Genomic DNA, 19,293 nt, shown 5'->3' with positions numbered 1-19,293 from the left:
GTTTTCCTTTGTGTGGGGCTGGGCTCAGACAGAAAGATAGATGAGGGAAATTTTAATGGTCCTCTGTTGAGAGGGATCTATTCTGGAACTCTGACTGTTTTGATCAGAAAGAAACAGAGGCGGAGCGTGGGTCTCAGTACAGAGGGGGCGGAGCATTCTCCACGGGCCCTTATGATAGTAATTTTACCATTCAAACAATCCCTCATGCTACCATCAAACAACACACTAATGCTCACTTTTATTGAGCCAAGCAAACCTATATGCCTCAGACAGGTCAAGGTCAAGGTCAAAGTTTATTTATAAAGCACATTTAAGATACAGTAAACACTGACCAAAGTGCTGTACATAGTAAAAAAAAAGCACTAAAATAAAAAGAACAACAGAAAAAGTACATTTAAGGAATTAAGGTGCAAAAAAATGTCTAGCTCAGCTCGTGTTAAAAGCCAGTGCAAATAAATGAGTTTTTAAAAGCGATTTAAAACACTCAACAGCTGGAGCTGAAGGAATGCTCAGTGGGAGCTCGTTGCAAAGTTTAGGTGCAGCAACTGCAAAAGCTCTGTCACCTCTGGTTTTTAGTCTTGAACGAGGGCAAGCTAACAACAGCTGGTCACATGACCGCAGAGCTCTCACAGGAGCGTACAAAGACAAAACTTCTGACAAATATTCAGGAGCCAGACCATTCAAACATTCAAACACATCCAACAAAATGTTAAAATGAACTCTGAAAGACACAGGGAGCCAATGAAGTGATTTCAGCACAGGAGTGATGTGATCAAAGCACCTTTTCCCTGTCAGGAGGCGAGCAGCTGCATTCTGGACCAGCTGTGAGCGACGAATGGAAGAAGCGTCTAGACCATAGTACAATGAATTACAATAGTCTAGACGTGTCGTGATTAGCGTGTGAAATAATTTTTCCAGCCGGTCCGAGGGTATGTAAGATTTTACTTTTGCAATCAGACGCAGCTGAAAGAAACTTGCTTTAACCACCGAACTGATTTGCCCGTCTAATTTAAATGAGCTGTCAATCATGACACCAGGGTTTTTCACGCAAGAGCTGTGAGGAACATCAAATGTAACTGTGGGGTCAGGTTTTCCAAACACAATTACCTCAGTTTTATTTTCATTTAGGTTCAGAAACTTGGATTTCAGCCAAACTTTAACTTCATTTATACAACTATGTAAAGACTGGAGCGAGGCTTTGGACGTCAGTGGTATGTATATCTGAATATCATCAGCAAAGCAATGAAAGGAAACATGATATTTCCTGAAAATTGAGCCAAGAAGCAGCATATATAAAGAAAACAAAGTTGGGCCTAATCTGGAGCCCTGGGGCACTCCACGTGTAAGGCATGCTTTGGATGATAAAAAGGATCCAATATTCACAGAAAAAATGCCTCCTGGAAAGATATGACCTGAACCATTCTAACGCAGTGTCTTTGATACCAACTAGAGAATCTAGTCATAATAATAACATCTCATGATCCACAGTATCAAATGCTACAGTGAGATCTAAAAGCACCAAAACAGCAGGGTGACCAGAGTCCATTGTTCAAAGTAAATCATTAAAAATTTTCAACAGTGCAGTTTCAGTGCTGTGACGAGATTTAGAACCAGATTGAAATTTCTTAGCTATTTTGTTAAAATCAAAGTTACACTGAATTTGGGGTAAGACAACTTTTTCTAGAACTTTTGATAAAAAAAGGCAGCTTAGAGATTGGCCTATAGCTTGATAGCTCTGTAGGATCCAAGCCGTGCTTTTTGAAAAGGGGCTGAACAACGGCATGCTTAAAAACCTCAGGAACACAGCCTGAGTGAAGTGTTGATCAACTTCAAGATGTACGGACCAATGGAATCACCAACAGATTTTAAAAGTTTTACACGCAGAAGTTTTTAGGCTTTGGACCACTTTGGTAAGTTCAGGCAAAGAAACTGGCTCAAAATGACTGAAATTCACAAGGTAAGCAGAATAAAGTCAAAAACCAGTTCACAAACTTGTTCTGAAGAACAAATACACATAGGTACACAAACACACACACACACACACACACACACACACACACACACACACACACACACACACACACACACACACACACACACACACACACAGCCATCAGGCCTGTCAAGGTGTCAATCTCAGAGCGTCCGCTGTCCATGGTGCTGAAAACAGATACAAACTCACGGGCTACATTTGTACCATCTTTGATACAGCTTAAATATAAGATTAACACAGCTGGTCAAAAATTACACAATCCACTCAGAGATAGATATAGACACAGCTATATTTTTGGAATTCATGTATATTAGAAAAAAAAATAGACTCAGCGGTCTCTTATAGTTGAGAGCAACACAAGGCACATTCAAATATCCAGGTGTTTAAGACCACAGCACTCTGATAAAGATAATATTTCTGAAGGTTTCACTGACTCACCAGTGGCTCCGATGTTAGGTTTTGGGTAGTACCGCTAGCGGCTAGCATAGTGTTTAGCATACTGTTTAACTTCCCTCCAAAGAGTTCAGATCAAGTGCAAAAGAAGAAACTCGTTCATGCCGCACAGCCAATCAGCGCTGGCTTACAGCTCTGATGCATTCATGGACAGTCGTAATGTAAGAATTGACAAATTGGAGCCCTCAATCATATGCGTATACCTTCTCGCACACACTGCACATTTTATTATAATAATTTATTTACGAGTAAATGTGAACACATCACATGAAACGGGGCCCTATGACCTTGTGGGCCCTGGAGCGCCGCCCCTTGCCCCCACTCTGGTTCCGCTATAGGAAAGAAATGTTGGTTTGTAACATGAGTGAAGAGTTTTGGGAGAGATATGAGCTTCAGCAAGTGAACTATGGTGTTGTGTTGAACTGTAAGACCGTTTTGCCAAATTATCTTAGTGTTTTCAAAATGTAATTTTCTGTTTCAAGAAATGAGCCAAACCAATGCAGAAAAACTGTAAAACAAAATTGTCTCCCTCTAGCGGCCGTAACTCGTCACTGCGCAAAAAACAAAAAAGGAAGCCAAACATTGATGCCTCTTTTACTTTTGCATTTCGTAATAGATGCGTTTTGAAAGAAGCTGATATAAAATGTGCACATGTATTTAAATTAAATATATGATAAAGGTTTACCGACTGTTGTTTGGTTGCTATGGAAACAAGACGCCGGCACAGGAGGATTGATCATAAAAAGACCGGAAGTCTGTGTTTTATCATAAGAAAGACAGGGATGAAGGTGAATTGAAGGCGTGTTTGAGGCCGGACTGTAAAGTTGTGCCTGTGCAGATGGAGAGCAGCTCGCAGCGGGTCAGCGGGGGGCTGTGGAGCAGCGCCAGACCCCAACCCAGCAGCAGGGAGAGCCGGGAGGCGCTGCAGGGTGAGCGCCCACCGACATTACTGCTAATGCACCTTTTACCTGAAGACTTAGAGGATCTGTAAATTAAATAATGTTCACATCTCTGATCTATATCTCAGTCAGCGAAGCGATGTGTTTTGAATGGAGCAGATTCAGCACAGCCATGATGTATATATTTTTTTTAATGTTCTTCCAGACCATCATTAAAGCTTGTCTGTGTGAGACTGTGCTGTGTATTTGATCTGTCTTTCTGTCATTATTCCTCAGTGATGAAGCAGGAATCCAGACTCACCAACTTCCAGAGAAAACAGATCAGCCAAAACTCAAAGAGTAAGGCCATCTTCTGTCCAGGACATTTTCACTAACTCTCAAAGTGATTATAAAGTGAAAAGTGTCTGACATATAGCATTTATGATCAACTCCACTACATCCTAATATTTTTCTATAATAAATGATTGTAAAATAAGCCAACTAATTGAACCTAGAAGTAGGTTTTGCATTAAATACAAAAATAAATAACTTTTTGGGAGTTAGAATTACTTTGAGATAATACATGTGTTTATGTCATAACATAATTCTGTTGAAATGCTGATTCTCAGACAGGACAGATCTGCCGGTGACGTCTCCTCCTCCCAGTAAATCTGTCCACAGACCCCGGTCGTACGTTTCTGGGAAACGCAGCGCTGCGTCCTGCCGGTCTGGAAACAGCTACAGCAGAGAGAAGTTTCGTCCTGGCCCCACTCGTACGTTCTGCTGTGAAGTGACGCGCCTGCTCAGAGGCTGGTGCTTCAATCCCACCTCCCTGCGCTCACCTCCGCAGGAGACTTGGAGAAAGAGAAGAGGAGGCTTCAGGATATCCTCTCAACGGGAGCCGAAGAACCCAGAGAGGCACCTCCAGAACCAAGTCCTCCAGAGAAGAAGGAGCGATACGAGGAAGGTGATGCCGAGGAGCTGGAGAAGGTCTAGAAATGTTAAAACACTACCACTAAATGTTTTCTTTGTTTGTAGTTCTGGATGAAATAGAAGAACGGAGACAGTTTTTGTCAGAAATGGCGTCTCTGGGTCAGGAGAGGGACTACGTCGACATTATCAACGCTGAGATCTCACAGGTAAAAAACGAGACACACTAAAAAAACAGAAATGAAGATCAGGTTCTTTTGAGAGCGGTTTGGAGAGTTGCAGCAGAATCAAGGACCACTTGAGAGCGCCGAGAAATTTCTGTTTCTGTGGTGACGCTGCTCTTAATCCTTCTCCGCTCCAATGACAGAGAATGCGAGAGCTGGAGCTGATGGAGAAGGACGCAGCGAGAGCCGAGGACAGGAAGTGAGGCTGCAAGAAAGACTGGAAACATCCCACAAATCCACAAATCTCATCGTTGAAAAAAATAAACCGTGAAGGGTAAAAGAACACTTGATGGAAAATAAATGTACGAGCAGCCTCTGCCTGCATGAAAGTATTTTATTCCTCTGCTTTCCAGTGTCAGTATTGAGTTAGAGGAGCGTTTATAGGCGGAGCTACAGAAGCCCTTCGACTGAGCCGGACCGAGCAGACAGACAGACAAGAATGTCAGGAAAACACTGTAACAGAACGAGTTACACACCACAGACAACATTCAGCCACAGGAAAAAGCTTTAAATAAACACTCCCAACATGTTTTCTTTCCTATCCAGTTTAAGGCGAAACACAGAAGTACAGGAAGGCTTCATATAATATAAATTATCAATTGCATATTCAGCCTAGACATGATGAAACCTGTTAAAAACTGGGCGATGCTGAAGCTGATAAAATACTGCTCGTTCCTTTTTCCTAAAATTCATTATTGCTGTGAAAGTTTTTCATATTAAAACAGAGTTTGTTGGTTCTGTCAGGACTCACCGGGTCACATCGGCTCTTTAATAACCGGCATTTAATCCACGGCTGACACCATTTCTAACCAAGCTGAAGGAGGAGAGCTCAAACAGTCCAGCAGGCGGCGCTGGCTGCGGACCGAGCGTCTCCAGAGAGGAAGCTTTAAGCACATGTCATGTTAAAAATATATAACTAGTACCGCAGGATTCGACTGGACCGTTTTCAGAGAAGGAACCGGGATAAAGTGAAGGCAGGCGAGTCGATGAAAGAGCAGTGAAGCTAAATCAGTGCAGAAGCCTCACTGCTTGAATGACGAGAGCTCAGAGCTCTTAAAGCACTTGAGTTGGACGACTGTCTTTTTAAAACAGTCTTTCTGGAGAAGATGTGAGCAGAGGGTGGAGGTGAGGAACGTCACTGAGGACGTCGTCTTCTTGACTCCTTGACTCTCTTCTTTTGAAGTAAACAAACAAAAACAAAAAGCCACTCTGTCCCTTTGAGAGAGTGTGTTCCTGTTTCCTGCTGCTCAGCTCTTCTCTTTGCGCGGGCTGGGGCTCTTCCCTGCTTCTCCTTTGTGGCTCAACCGTTTGAGAACCTTGATGGGTTTGAACTTCGCCCCCTTCTTCTTGTGCTGGTCACTCTCAGGCTCCTTCTGAAAGTCTGATGGAGACGAACACAGCCTTCAGTTTCACCGCGAGGAAAGAGAAAGGGAGAATTCAGTGTTTACAGATTGTTACTTACCTTTTTTCTTCAGCATGGCTTCCATCATTTTGTCCTCCTCTTCCTCCCTGTGACGGACGGACAGACAGACGTGGTTTAATTCTTGTGCAAAACTACATGAGTTATTTGGATGAAAGACGATTTTCAGCCGACTCGTTGTCACCTTGAACGTCTGAAAGGTCATTTAAATTCTGGCATTTTAGTAAAATGTTGCTTCTGAGTGACTTAATACTTCAGCAGAAAAAAGTTTCTCTCGTGAGAACGCAGGCAGGCCCGGCTCTGCGTTACCTCTGCCGGTCCTGGTCCATGTTGTTGACGATCTGGTTGCGCTGCTCGATGATGGTGACCAGCTCCGCCATCAGCTCCTGCTCTCGACTCTTATCCTCCTCGGTCCAGTCTTTCTCTGATGAGGGGCAGAAAGGGAGGATTTATTCCTTCTAGGCAGATTCAGTAACACTGAGTTTAGCTCAGCACGTTATTATGATAAGAGATTGTTTGTTTGACTGTGTAGAATAAGTCTGTGAGGATAAACAAAGTAAAATCATATAAAACTGTGATGTGGAGAAGTGTTGTGAACACGCTCAGCTCTCAGACCTGGTTTGTTCAGCAGACACCTCAGCTCATACTCCACGTCGGCCTGCCGCTCCTCCAGGTTCTGCTGCTTCGCCCTGCAGAGAGCAGAGTGTTTTAGAGGAACGCAGCTTCCTGTTTTGGCAGTGGCTGAAACATAAAGCCATGTTCCCTACATATGTGTACTACACTTTGATTTGACTCTTAATAAAACAACTGAAATTCTTCAATGTCCACGTTTCATGCAAAGTGAAGAATACCAATGCATTAAAATCAAATTCATTAAAAATATATTATCTCTCTGAAGCTGTTTGATTAAAAAAGCCTCATATAGTGACACCGCATGAAGGAGTTATTGGTGGAGACTCAGTCAGCGGTCTGGCTGTGTGATTAACGCTCTTGAGAGTTAAACCTTTTGGATCTCACTGCACTCACGTGTAGACCAGCTCAGCTTCCCGCCGGACCAGAAGGTGTTTGTCATGAATCAGAGTGAACCAGTCCACCAGCAGATGCTCCTCATCCTCATCTGAAACCACAGCAGAGGGACGACGGAGTCAGATTCAGACCCAGCGTCTCCTACATGGTTGTTTTTGTCCTGCGGCCGCTGAGAGCGCCGCGTGACGCTACCGTTTGGGTTGTCTCGCAGCTTCTTCTCCAGCTCCACTCCGCTCTGCTCCAGCTCGTCCAGCTGCTTCTCCAGCTGACTCATTTCATCGTGGATGTCCTCCACTGGGATGTAGTGATCCGACTGCACCTGGATGAGTTCATATGAACGAGTGAAGCTTCGCTCCGTTCTCAACACTCCTCTCTTCTGTTGCAATGCGTTTGGGTTACCTTGCGTTTGATGAGTGGGAAACCGTGGCCGGGGGCCGGGGGCCGAGCGGGGCGGGGACCTTTGGGCGGTTTGCCTTTCGATTTACTCGGGGAGGGCGACGCCTTCCTGTTGAAGGGGTTCTCCTTGCAGATCCGCTGAAAAGTGAAACCAGTAGGTTGATGTGAGGAACAGAGTGCGCCGCCGCCGCCGCCGCCGTGCGGAGGATTCAGCCTGGACGGCTCGGCTACCTTGTTGTGCGACTGTGCGGCTCCCGCCGCCAGGGGGCTGGGGGCGGCGGCGGGCCGCGGCGGGGGGGATCCCGAGCTGCGGCTGGTCTGCGGCGTGGCCGGGGCCGAGCTGGCGTTCGGCGGCACGGAGGACGAGGCGGGGCCCGGCGACGCGTGAGGCAGCCGCTCGGTGGAGGACGGGGAGGCGGCGGAATCGCAGGGCGAGCAGATCGACGGCTCCGAGACGCTTTTGGAGAAGCCGAGCTCCTGGTCGCTGCTGGATGCGCCGGCCAGCGGGAGCTGGGAGGAGCTGAGGTCCGAGCCCGAGGACAAGCTCTCTGTACTGAGAGCTGGAGAGGGAGAGCAAGACGAGGGCTGAGAGTGAGAGGGAGCTGAAGGAGAAAGGAAGTTCACCAGTAAACAGCAAAGACAACAGGAATGAAACAGAGGAGTCAGGAGAGATCCAAACAGAAGCAGGATGAGGGAGAAGAGAAAAACACTCTAGTTAACATCTGGCAACAGCCTGGCACATCCTGGAGATATTTACAGTTTGTTTTCTACATCAGTGTTAAATTTGAGGTCGTATTTTTGTACATAGTGCAAAAATAATCCATCATCTTTTCCCCCTTTCCATCCCTCAGGAAGCCGACTGATCTCAGCTGATTATGCACGAAGGCAGGATGAACTCGGAACACATCGACGTCTACTGGCAAATTTTCCACTTGCTAATTGAACAGAAATATATGAGAACGGACTACAGGAAAACACACACTAACTTGGAATATGTGCAGTGCATTCCATAAAAGTTATTCCAACAAATCAAGATTAATGCATCCAAGCTCCAAAGCAACTTAAAGGGTAAATTTACAAATGGATGATGGAATAACAGAGAAAAGCAACTTTAGTCTTTTAACTGCTTACAGACTGAAGGCTGAATGTATCAAGTGGGGTGGTTTCTCCAAGCTACGATCAACACAGTGTGATGACAGAGGAATCTGCGTCTCTTTCTTGGTTCTGTTACCGTTGGCTGGCTGTGGAGCTCGAGGCGCCGGTCGTTTCTTGTTCCTGGCGCCCGCGGGGCTGACCGAGCGGGACGAGCTTCCCGCCGCGGCCGGAGCGTCTGCAGGGGCCGAATCGGCCACCCGGGTGATGTTGTACCAGGGGTGGGGGACCGCCGCTCCTTCGCTGCCCTCCTCGGCGGTCAGCTCGCCGCCGTTGTCGTCGTCCTCGTCGTCTTCGAAGGGGTTGCCGGGCTGAGGGGGCGTGCTGGGTCTGGAGCCCTCCCCTTGGAGAGAGGACAGAGAGCCTGTATGTGGAGGAGTGGTCAGTCCTGCGGGGGGAGGGGGAGGGGCTTTCTTCTTCTTGGGCTCTGATTTGACCAGGGCGAGCCAGGGTGGGTCTTTGGGTTTATGCGTGCCACTGAACGGTGAAACACACAGACAGTGATGGAGGGATCACACAAGAGGAACACAACAGAGTGCATCCACACCAAGGAGCGACATTCAAACAAGCAGCGACCACACTGTGACCACATGTGTTCAAAATCCTGAGAGACTATGAAGACAAGATTTGCACGTGGTAACATGGCGGGCGGTGAAAGGAGGGAAGGTTCAGCTACCTTGCGGGAGACTGGGATCTTTCTCGAGGCTTCGGTGGAGTCGGAGGCTTCAGATGTTCGCCTGTGAGTTCAGAGAGAATCTCGGTCTCAGCACGAGCCAGTATTCATCGTGTGGCGAAAGTGTCTTGATGAAGGTTCTACTTACCGGCGAGGAGGCCGTCCGCCGTGCGGGGGAGTCGGACCCGCGGGGCGGGGCGAGGAGGAGGGGTGGGCTCTGAAACTCGGCGGGGGGCGGGGACCGGACGACCGGCGGGTTCCAGCTGGCCGGCAGCAGCGTGCGGCAGCTCCCCGTTAGCCGAAGCTTTGGCTGATGTCTCTGTGTCCGCATCCTTCTCTCCGTCCTCGTCTTCCTCCTCTTCGTCGCTCTCATCGAAAGGGTTGGGAGGAGAAGAAGGACGCGGCGTCTCTTCTGCGTCTGCATCTTTGGCTGCTGTGTCTGTTTTGACGGGGGGAGCCGCCGCGTCGTCGCCCGTCGGCATGTCGCCGTCGTCTGTTCGACTCGCTGGCGAAGGAGTCTTTTCCTCCAGGTTATCTGGCGTGGCGGCGCCGGATCGACCGATCCTGACGGACTGAACTGGTCTCCTGCTGAGGTCGGGCCGGCCGTTCTGATTGGCTAAAGCGGGCCTCGTCAGGTGATGGGTGCAGACGAGTCCTCCGGAGTCGCTTCCTAGCTTGTAGGATCCAGGAAGCAGCGTGCTGCGGCACTCTCTGCACCTGAGAGCAACGACACAGGACGGCGTCAAGATCCACAGCAAGACTCCTGACACACCTGAGCACCAGGCTGGAGAGCTGATACAAACTTTTCTATCAGATTTATGATCACTTCTACAGCTCAGAACGCCTCTAAAATCAGCTCCATCCTGTTTCCGCTGAAGGAAAATGGGACGAGTGTAATTTCCACTTCAGAGACTAACTGAACACCATTCATCAGAATCATGCTTCTAATTTGTGACAATCTAAATTTCTAAATTTCCCCTGTGTTTATTTCCTTCTCCCATTTTATCTAATCTAGAACGGACGAGTTCTTGGAGCTGAACTCAGCTGACTCTGGACGAAAACAGCACAACAGGGGCAAACACACAATTAACTCCTCAATCAAACTCAGGTGGATCTTTTTTTTTTTTTTTTGACTGTGGGAGAAAAACGGTATACACTGATGCAGTTTATATGTAAACAGACTTCTCAGCCCGGGCTGCAGCTTGTTATATTCTTGCTGCGAGGCCCACCACTGGAAACTCATCCTGTAATCCAGCACCATCACAACTCCTCAAAAAGCTTCAGCAGCAAGCTAAAGCAGCTTGAATAGTTTACAACAAGCCTGCAAAGAAGGACTAAATGTAGCATTTCTTTAAAAACCACATTCTGAGACCAGTGAACGCTTGAAACCAGGAGTGGAGTACTTAATGACATGTTTTAAGTCTAAAACTATTAAGCTCCTGTTAGCCAGACACTGTTAAACCCAAGATAACCACAAACTTTGTTCCAGGCATTTGACCAAGACACTATTTAAAAAGTCATCAACTCCAGCATGAAGGAACTGAAAGACTGGGCAAAATAACATATTTATTCTAGACAAGCAAAATAAACGTGTTGGATTGGTGAAATACTAAAAAGGTCTGAATCTGCTGATGTGTGTATTTGAGTTGACAGCAAATTTCCTGAGTGAATGCAGGGACTGAAAACACAGCGGCGGACTTTACCTGAAGCAGTTGCGATGGTAGAGCTTCCCGTCCACCAGGAACCTCTGCACCAGGTGGACGTGTTTCTGGCAGGCGGCGCAGGTGCTGCTCAGCGTGCTGCGCTTCCACGCCTCCGCCGACGCCTCCGCGTCTGTCTGCACGGGCTGGGCGATGCAAGCGGCCGGGGACGCCGTTGGCAGGAGGTGGGACGGGGAGGAGACATCGGGGAGGGGGAGATGGAGAGCAATGGGGGAGGGGGGGGGGCGGAGATCATACACGGAGTCAGGATTTGAGGATGAGGATCGTTTCATTCTGTTTAGTTTGGTTACTACGACTTCTAATCTTCACTGGTATGAGTTTTTTTTTTCTTTCTTTCTTGCAGCTTGTAACACAACATGTATGTTAGTAAAAATAAATTCAACAGGTTAGGATAGGCAGTCCAACATTTTGGCTTTGATTGAGTGATCGTTTTAGGCATTCAGGTTTTTAGACGGTTAGAAGCAGCGAGGTCAAAAACTTGGCACACAGCGTTAAAGTACAACTGTTAGTTTTTTTTTTTACATTTATTTATATAAATAGAAATACACAACAGGTGGTTTAACAAAAACTGACCTAATGGTTTTGTTTTCACCTCCTGGCCCACCCAACCACCCCCACCCTACTGCCTCGGCCCAGGACCAGAGAGTGGAGGGGGGGTCAGATGTGAGGAGGAGGAGGAGGAGGAAGAGCAGGAAGAGGAGGAAGTGGAATGAATTTCCATCTGAAGAGCAGGGGAGGGGAAGGGGGGGCGGCGGTGAGGATGGCGCCCGCACACGGGAGTGTGGGATGGAGGAAAGAAGTTGAAGGCATGCGAAAGAAAAGAGAAAGACAGGATACAGAGGCTATCTTTACAGGCTTCACCTCCCACTGCGGCTCTGCTCTTCCTCCAGCTGTGCAACGCAAAGCTTCACGCAAGGAAGTGATGCAGAAACCCACATGTACTGAACACGGTCACACTCACGCTTCAGCTTCATCACTCAACAACCCCACACTGCACATGCAAAATGCATAATATCATATCGACATGAGGATATCTCTCTAAAAACCGAGCATGTGCCCACAGCCGTCACACAGGAAACCTCACCTGCACAGACCCGCCCGCTATCAAGCAGCTCCTACTGATACCATGCAGAGCTCGGTGAAATCAACCGCTCCGTTAAGATAACAGCATGCAGGGAGTTTTCCACGTCGGCCCCCAAGAGTCCAAAACTCACCTCAGGCTCTTTGTCTTCCGAAGGGGTCGAAGGTCTTTTCAGGGCTGGTTCATGCAGACCAACAGAGCTCAGTCTCTTCATGCAGGGAGGGTTTGCTGTGTGAGAGAATCCAAAGCATGGCATCAAATACTGACAGGATTTCATCACACAGCTTTGCTAATATTAGCGTTGATCTCATTTTTGTTAAGGGGCTACAAACAGCTCAGTATGATCTTCAGCAAACAGCTTGATCTATAAAAAGCCACAACCGCAAACGCTGTTTTTAACAATGCCTCAAAATACTCTGCTTCTTAAAATAAGTGCATGTTTTGATCTGTTCACCATCGCAATGTTTCATTGTTACCTCACTCAGTAAAAGATTGATGAAACCAGAAACTGCAAATGAAAGGACATCTGGCCAGATGTTTGCATTCCACAGTCTTAAGCTTTAAGATATGATTGCATGGAAAAAATGTATAAAATTTATAATAACGTTAGGTTTTTAAACCGCGTGTGTGTTTGAACGCCACATCAGAACTGTTGGACACACCTTGAGACTTGTTATTGAAGAAGTTGTAGTACTGCGACACGTATGTGATGATGCTCAGCCGGTCAGGCACTTTCATGGACACCATGTCCTCCGGGTCCAGCAGGGCGGGAATCCCCAGCTGTGTCTCGGCCACTTCGAACGCCTGTGAAGGAAAAGGAAAGGAGGGACGGCAGGCAGGAGGAGGACATAAAACACGCTGCTAAAAAGCGGCTGGGAAACAGTAAGCAGTGAGAGCATGCACACTTCTACGGAAACTAATATTGTTTTCATTTTGCTCAAAAAGAAAAAAAAAATTCTTTAATAACAAAGTTGTCACATAGTAAATCTGGAACATCTGTAATGTTGGAGCCCTTTCAGTTTATTATCCCGAGTAATCTGGGAGTAATCTGGGATAATAATTACAGCTGCTGTTTATTAAAAAACACATTTCAGTGCTTTGGAACAAAACAATTTGTTTTTAGTTTCACTGAACAGAAACGCCAGACTCTCAGTACGTTCAACCGATCTGAACGTCTGAGCACTCCGGGAGGCGAGGAGGAAAATATGCATATCGAGTGATTCTGGTGAAAGCTACCCTTTAATTAAACTGTCAAGTAAATGATGCAGATAAGTTTTGGTGTCACTCTAATCTGGGCTCTGTTGCAGAGAAACCACCGTCCACCAAGCAGTCTGGCTCAGCCGTTCCCAAATGTCTCAATTTCATCCCGAGTTTAACCAAGAGTCTGATGAAACATTCAAGTGAAGAAAGGAGCGCTCAGATGTGGTTACATAAGAGCGCGACTCCCCTGGCACACATTCAAGTATGAAATAATCCAACCAGCTAAGGAGCATAAATCAATGCATTTCAATGCTCCGCTCAACTGATGTGTGCTTTGAGTGGTTCTCTGTCGACGGGCTGAAGGATGTCGGAGAGGAGGATATTAGTTTAGTTTAGTGTATTTGTTTCTTTCATTTAAAACAACACAAAAACAAAAAACAAAAAAGATGAAAATACATCAATGTCAGTCTAGACACCAAACATATTCCAACTCTGAGTCTGGTTTTGGGTCCTTTCTGTTCTCAGCTTCAGCTCACTAGAACTCAAAAACTTCACAATCAAGACAGTTGCTTGAAAACATTTCGTTTTACTAAAATCCAGTTATTTATTGTTATTTGTTGCCATTAGCTTTCTAAAGTGGACAAGAGAAGTTTGACTGAATGGAAATCATCAATATGGCACATTCTGATACTGACTTTAACGAGCATTTGACGATTATTTAGTACAATTGTTGTTGGTTTCAGCTGTTAAACAAAGGACTGCTCTTCAAAGGTAAGATAATTCCAATAAATTATACAAAAACAAAGTCAGGATTGCTGCAAATGAACCTGCGAAAACTGAATTAGGAGTATATATTTAAATGAACTTTCTTTAAATGGAATACAGAAAGAAACTTTCTAATAATTACGTAGCCTTGAGCGTTTACAGACAGCTCGGCCACATTAATGGGTGATTGAGAGTGTAACCGAGAGGGAAGCGAAACTGAGAGTAGCTCTATTTGCTTCCTATATAATGTAATTCAGCAGGTTTCTAGTGGCCTAAAGCACCGTGCGTCCAGAAGAACTGGAGCTGCTGAACAGAGTTCATGTGACAGCTGTCATGCTCCAATAGGGTCAAATATAGGCTGAGGACGTATTTAGTCAACTGCCTTATAACACAGAGATATATGAAGAATGAAACTCAAGTATGAAGCCTCAAATCTGACTTTTGAGCTGTGCATATTTTTTCCATTAACTCAGAAAGCCTGCTGAGTTGTTCACAAAAAAGAGAAAAACTAAACTGTCTCACCGCTCTTCTATAAGCTGTTGGATCAAAAATGTAAACAGCAGCATAAATCTGCCCCAGCTCAGCTCAGATTGAAGATGAACAGGTCTCGTTTCAGTTCTCAGTGTGAGAAAACAGTTCATAGCATTTGCTGTTTCCAATCTGCTGAATTATAAAGTTGTTCTAGTGCTTATGCTCTAAAAATCTGCGTTTTTTTGTTTTTTTAGTTGTTCTGCATCTCAATGCTTCAGCGTCCTCAAACTTTATCACCATAAAGTCGCACTGACTCCAAACACACAGTGAAACAGCAGAGTCACGCCCGTCGTGACTGCATGGAGTCACCAGGCTCGGTAATTTTATGGTTGGATAACAAGCAGAAACAGATTCTAAGCCTCCAGCTACGTGATAAATGTGTGTTAGCTCACTGGTGATTCCCCTTCACCTCCCCTCCAGTGGTTCGTTCCAAAAGATTACTGCATCGTAGAAACTGTGTTAAATCTACAAAACATTCAGGACGACAGTGACTCACCAGTCGGTTGTTCTCGTAGACATTTTCCTTTGAAAGTGAGCCAAAGTCTCTGAGGGAAGAGGAAGAAGGGACACTGAAGATAAGTTTGCAGATAGCCGGTGGACAGTTACATAACCACTCACATCTCGCATAAATCGCTGTAAAATCATATAGATTTAAGTATTACGCCATACTGCCACACAGGGCAGCACTGCGTTTAGCCTGCCGACCTATTTCAACTTATGCTATGAACCATCGAGCAGCTATTATTGGCCTGACAGCATGACTGAGCACTGCCCACCTACCACAGCTGACAATTTCCCAACGACACATAAAGGTGCCTGATGTGGAACTGGGTTAGAACAAAAGAAAAGAAGCAGCAGGAGTGATGGGCTGGTAATTACAAGGCTCCGTTTTTGAAATTCCCTGCAGAGGGGCGCTGCAGCCAGGCTCTCCACAGTAAACATCCTGCAGTAAAACTGGAGAATGTCTGAGGAGCCGTGGGATCAAAGTGTGGCTTGTGTGTAAAGGTAAACGTGTGCCCTGGTCGAGACAACAGTATGGTGGGAAGAAGAAAAACACCCACCACGACCGTCACGGGAGCTTGTGGAAACCATGTGGGACTTTCAAGAAGGCAAAAAGCCTGTGAATGAGCTCCGTGTTGAAGGAGCACAAAGTGACCTCTGTTCTCTCTAATCGAGTCCCCCTGACCACAAACACACTGGGCAGCAATTCTCATATCAAGATCGTGTCAAGCTGAGTCCACAGTGTCAGTTGCCAATAGCAACCTGTAAAAAACTGCAGTAAGATGGAATTAAAAAAAAAAAATCATCCGGAAAACAGTTGAATTTTCTGGTTAGAGCCGACTGTACCAGCTGACGTTGACACGGATGATGAAATACAGTGTGTGATCCATATTGTGAAGCTAATCCTCGGTGACTCAGGCTGTCTCTGACGTTTATTTTTGGAAAGAGGACTGCTGAGGATCTGTGTGCGTGCGTGCGTGTGTGTGTGTGTCAGGCAGTTGAAATCCACATGCTCATAACCTGAGAGAAACAGCATATCCACTGAGTGCTATTCAGTTGGAAGAAACGTCATGATGCACGAATAAACAGGAATCAGACGTGATGGTCAGAAGCTCTCTCTGTGTGTTTTTTTGATGGTAGATCTTTATCCAGACTCAGCTGGGATCTGATGATCAGAACTGGATTTATTTTGATATTTTTTTAGGTTAAAAATTCTCAGAAATGTGCAATGAGAAACTTCAGGATAACCTCAGCTTTAAATGTCTGCAGGTTCTTCAACATAACTGGGTGTTTTTGGCAGAACTGAAGAGATCATAGGCCAACAAGCTGGTGTGTCTTGTCTGTTAATGGACGCTGGTACTGTGGAAACCTGAGAAACCAGTGTAAAGAGCTCTATTCCTCTAATTTCTGCCAATTGTTTGATATCATAAACAGCCTGAGGGTAAGTTTTAATATTCATATATAGTTTGCTAGGTACTAGCTGTTAATCAAAGTTGTAGTGTGAGAACAAGTCTGACTGTGCTCCTGTTTCTACGCTCGTATCTCCTCCCTCTCCAGCGGGTTGACAGTTGACCTTGGCCACAGGAATTCCGATGAGGCCATTCGATGCACCGCCTCTCCTCCACATCAGCGTTGTGTACTGATGTACTGATGATAATACTCATCACGGGCTGCACAGGGCATTGCAGTACTACAAAGCATCACAGCTAAATCCAGTTTGACAGGCGGAGGTCTCGGCTGCAGATTAGCCTGACGGGCTGTCGGTCTGGATCAGAGCGAGTTCAGCCGGGCCGCTGCAGCTGGACACGGGGCTGGACGGCGAGACACGCTGGGACAAACACCGAAGAGGCAAAGCTGGGAAGCTGGCTGTTTCGGGTTTGTCCTGCTCTTGTACTTTCAGCTGTACTGCTGGGCGGTTTATGTAGATTTATTCCACTTCACTGGCTTGTCACTGACTGGCTCAGTGAGTGTGTTTGCTTTACTACTGCTGAAGCATGGTTCAGTTTGCCTGAATGGGAGATTAAAAGCATGTGAGAGAAATTTAGAGACTGAAACAATCCGATCAGACCACAGTTATTTTTTTTGCTTGGACACATCAAGAATACAACACACAAATTAGAGCATGTTTTTACACAATCACGAGGGAAGCAGATTTGTTTTCAACCAGAACCAAACTGTTAATCCTGATCCTGTTCAAAAAGAAAAGAAAAAGCTCTCCTGTTATTCCAGACTGGTTCTCCTCCAAAGAGGTGCATCCAATGTGAGTCATATGAAGGTCACAGTTTCTGGACGCATTCTCTGTCATGCTGCAAACATGTTTGATCATTACTGTCTTATCCAAACCTTGTGACAGAAATGCAGGATGGCCTCATACACCAGGGGACCTAAAACCGTGGGTATGCTGACTTTTTTCCATTTTAAATTTATAGCTGGTGAGAAATAGTTCTGCAGAGGTTTATTCCATGGGAGCTTTCTTCTTTCTAGCAAGCAGAAATCGCCTCTGCTTGCTCATGTGATATTATTGGGTTATTAAAGGCCATGAGATGTCTATCTTGTAATCGACAATAGATGAATAAAGCTGAATTGAAATAAAAGGCATGTTATGTTCATTTCATGTTGATCTGCCATGTCAAACGTTGCACACATATCAAAACACTATTTCAATTCACAATCTTTTCATGATAGCAAACAGCATGCTTGTCCAAATGCAAATGTAAATGTCTGTTGTAGACTTCTACAAGCCAGTGCTAAGATTTCCTCTGATTATATCCCTGACAAACACTAAAGTTAGCCTCACATACTCTGATGACATTACTGTGGGATCCTCTCAAGTGTACAATGCAGTGGAGAGGAGTGTTGTTACAGGCCTGTCAGCCTGCATTTATTACACAACACTAACCTCTGTGATCATTACAATATAATTACAACATATCCCTGAACATTTAAAGAGGCACATGGCTGTTTACTGTAGTTTAATCAAAGATTTTCATACAGTTAACAAGCCCCATTCGTGATTGGCTTTGATTTAGCGAACTTTTCAATTAAAGCCAGCCAATTATTTTCGTTGATTGCACACTATAAATAGTTATAAACCATGTCCTGCGATAAGTTAGAGCTCGTATGAGTTTATGACACACACGCAAAATGATTATGAGTGTAACTACAAACAAAGAACAGTTCACAAGGAGTCACGCCTCAAAAACGTGTCCAAAAACTGTTTATTTGAGGCTCCCTGAAAACTATTCAATGGCTATCGACGGCCTATTGTCTTCATGAATGGCGGGGATCACAGATGATTACTTACATGAGATCTGGTCTGAATCGGTGAATAATGGCACAAAAAGCCATCCCGTCCCGAAAGGACGCCGACATGTCCCTGATGTCCACATCGTGGTAATGTTCACACTGTATCCGACACCACTCCTGGAGAGCCTTCAGGGATCCCATCGCGCCTGATGTCGCGCAGATCCGTTAATAATCTCCGGGTTTGAGGCGGGGTGTCTTCTCGGTCCCAGGTGAGGCGGGACGCCGGGAGTCGCGGCGAGGTGTGGATGTCTGCGGGACGACAGCCGGGCAACACCCGCCGTGACGGTACGGTACAGTCATCAACCTCCACCGAGTCCCCGGAACACGGCCAGCGGGAGGTTACCTCACTTCACGGAGCATTCTGCGAACTTTATTCTCCGAGTGTGGTTGTTCCGAAAACCACACAGAAAGTGGAAGAGCGACTTTAAAAGCAGCTTTCCGAGCTAGCGAAGTTAGCCGAGCGAGCTAGCGGGGCTAATCCAGCTCCCGGCTCAGCGCGTGTTTTCGGTTAAAACGGAGGACGGAGGGTCGTTCAGTGGCGGTGATGCAGCTCAGTGGAAGGAGGAGGAGGAGGAGGAGGAGACCGTTTCCCCTCGGACGTCAACCACCCGACTCGTTGCTGTGTCGGTGGCACTGCTGCAGCCAACCTGCTTGTCACCGGCCTGCACTTCCACTAGGGACCAGCAGGGGGCGCTGCGTGGATATGACAGGGGCCTGCCTTGTCAGAACTAGCCACGCCCCTTAATGGCTGATGTAAATATGCGGCTCGCGAGCCAAATCCGACCCGTCAAGGGGCCTAATTTAGAACATGCAGCTCTGTAGCCGCATGTGGCAGAATCTCATTTTCTTGAAACATTTCATAATCTTGCTGTGGTCATATTATTATTATTATTATTATTATTATTATTATTATTATTATTATTATTATTATTATTATTATTATTATTATTGGTTGTTACACCATGTTCATTTGCACCATGTCAACGTATAATTAAAATAAGGCATTATATTCTATTGGGTTTGATTCTATTCATCCTACCCAG

The 19,293-nt window shown here is 45.9% G+C and overlaps 2 protein-coding genes across 3 annotated transcripts; one reads left to right on the top strand and one right to left on the bottom strand.

Annotated features, from left to right (window-relative positions):
• The first annotated feature begins 3,284 nt into the window (after positions 1-3,284).
• c6h22orf23 (chromosome 6 C22orf23 homolog) lies at positions 3,285-4,681 on the top strand. The gene is made up of 6 exons (XM_030093429.1): positions 3,285-3,375; positions 3,622-3,684; positions 3,954-4,097; positions 4,175-4,291; positions 4,363-4,463; positions 4,622-4,681. Exons 1-6 carry the CDS (start codon positions 3,285-3,287, stop codon positions 4,679-4,681), a joined length of 576 nt encoding a protein of 191 aa, XP_029949289.1.
• Positions 4,682-4,801: 120 nt separating this feature from the next.
• micall1a (MICAL-like 1a) lies at positions 4,802-18,913 on the bottom strand. 2 transcript variants are annotated; one of them, XM_030094605.1, is made up of 16 exons: positions 18,249-18,913; positions 14,940-14,988; positions 12,610-12,751; positions 12,081-12,175; positions 10,849-10,991; positions 9,294-9,862; positions 9,149-9,209; positions 8,552-8,949; positions 7,552-7,922; positions 7,324-7,458; positions 7,117-7,243; positions 6,925-7,015; positions 6,514-6,587; positions 6,208-6,322; positions 5,941-5,987; positions 4,802-5,859 (listed from the first exon to the last, which is right to left on the bottom strand). In XM_030094605.1, exons 1-16 carry the CDS (start codon positions 18,389-18,391, stop codon positions 5,726-5,728), a joined length of 2,694 nt encoding a protein of 897 aa, XP_029950465.1. In that variant the 5' UTR covers positions 18,392-18,913; the 3' UTR covers positions 4,802-5,725. The 2 variants fall into 2 exon arrangements, with proteins under 2 accessions (XP_029950465.1, XP_029950466.1); XM_030094606.1 differs by having other exon boundaries at positions 7,552-7,880.
• Between the last annotated feature and the right edge of the window lie 380 nt (positions 18,914-19,293).

Source organism: Salarias fasciatus, chromosome 6 (assembly GCF_902148845.1).
Source record: "Salarias fasciatus chromosome 6, fSalaFa1.1, whole genome shotgun sequence".
Taxonomy (NCBI): Eukaryota; Metazoa; Chordata; class Actinopteri; order Blenniiformes; family Blenniidae; genus Salarias; species Salarias fasciatus.
Note: the sequence above shows the minus strand (reverse complement) of the source record. Positions and strands in the feature narration are given on the sequence as shown.

Coding starts and splice junctions, on each gene's coding strand:
- c6h22orf23 (XM_030093429.1), top strand. CDS start 3,285: ATGGAGAGCAGCTCGCAGCGGGTCAGCGGGGGGCTGTGGAGCAGCGCC. Junction 3,376..3,621: donor GAGCCGGGAGGCGCTGCAGG/GTGAGCGCCCAC, acceptor ATTATTCCTCAG/TGATGAAGCAGGAATCCAGA. Junction 4,464..4,621: donor TCAACGCTGAGATCTCACAG/GTAAAAAACGAG, acceptor CTCCAATGACAG/AGAATGCGAGAGCTGGAGCT.
- micall1a (XM_030094605.1), bottom strand. CDS start 18,391: ATGGGATCCCTGAAGGCTCTCCAGGAGTGGTGTCGGATACAGTGTGAA. Junction 14,989..18,248: donor CGATTCAGACCAGATCTCAT/GTAAGTAATCAT, acceptor CTCTTCCCTCAG/AGACTTTGGCTCACTTTCAA. Junction 5,988..6,207: donor ATGGACCAGGACCGGCAGAG/GTAACGCAGAGC, acceptor CGTCCGTCACAG/GGAGGAAGAGGAGGACAAAA.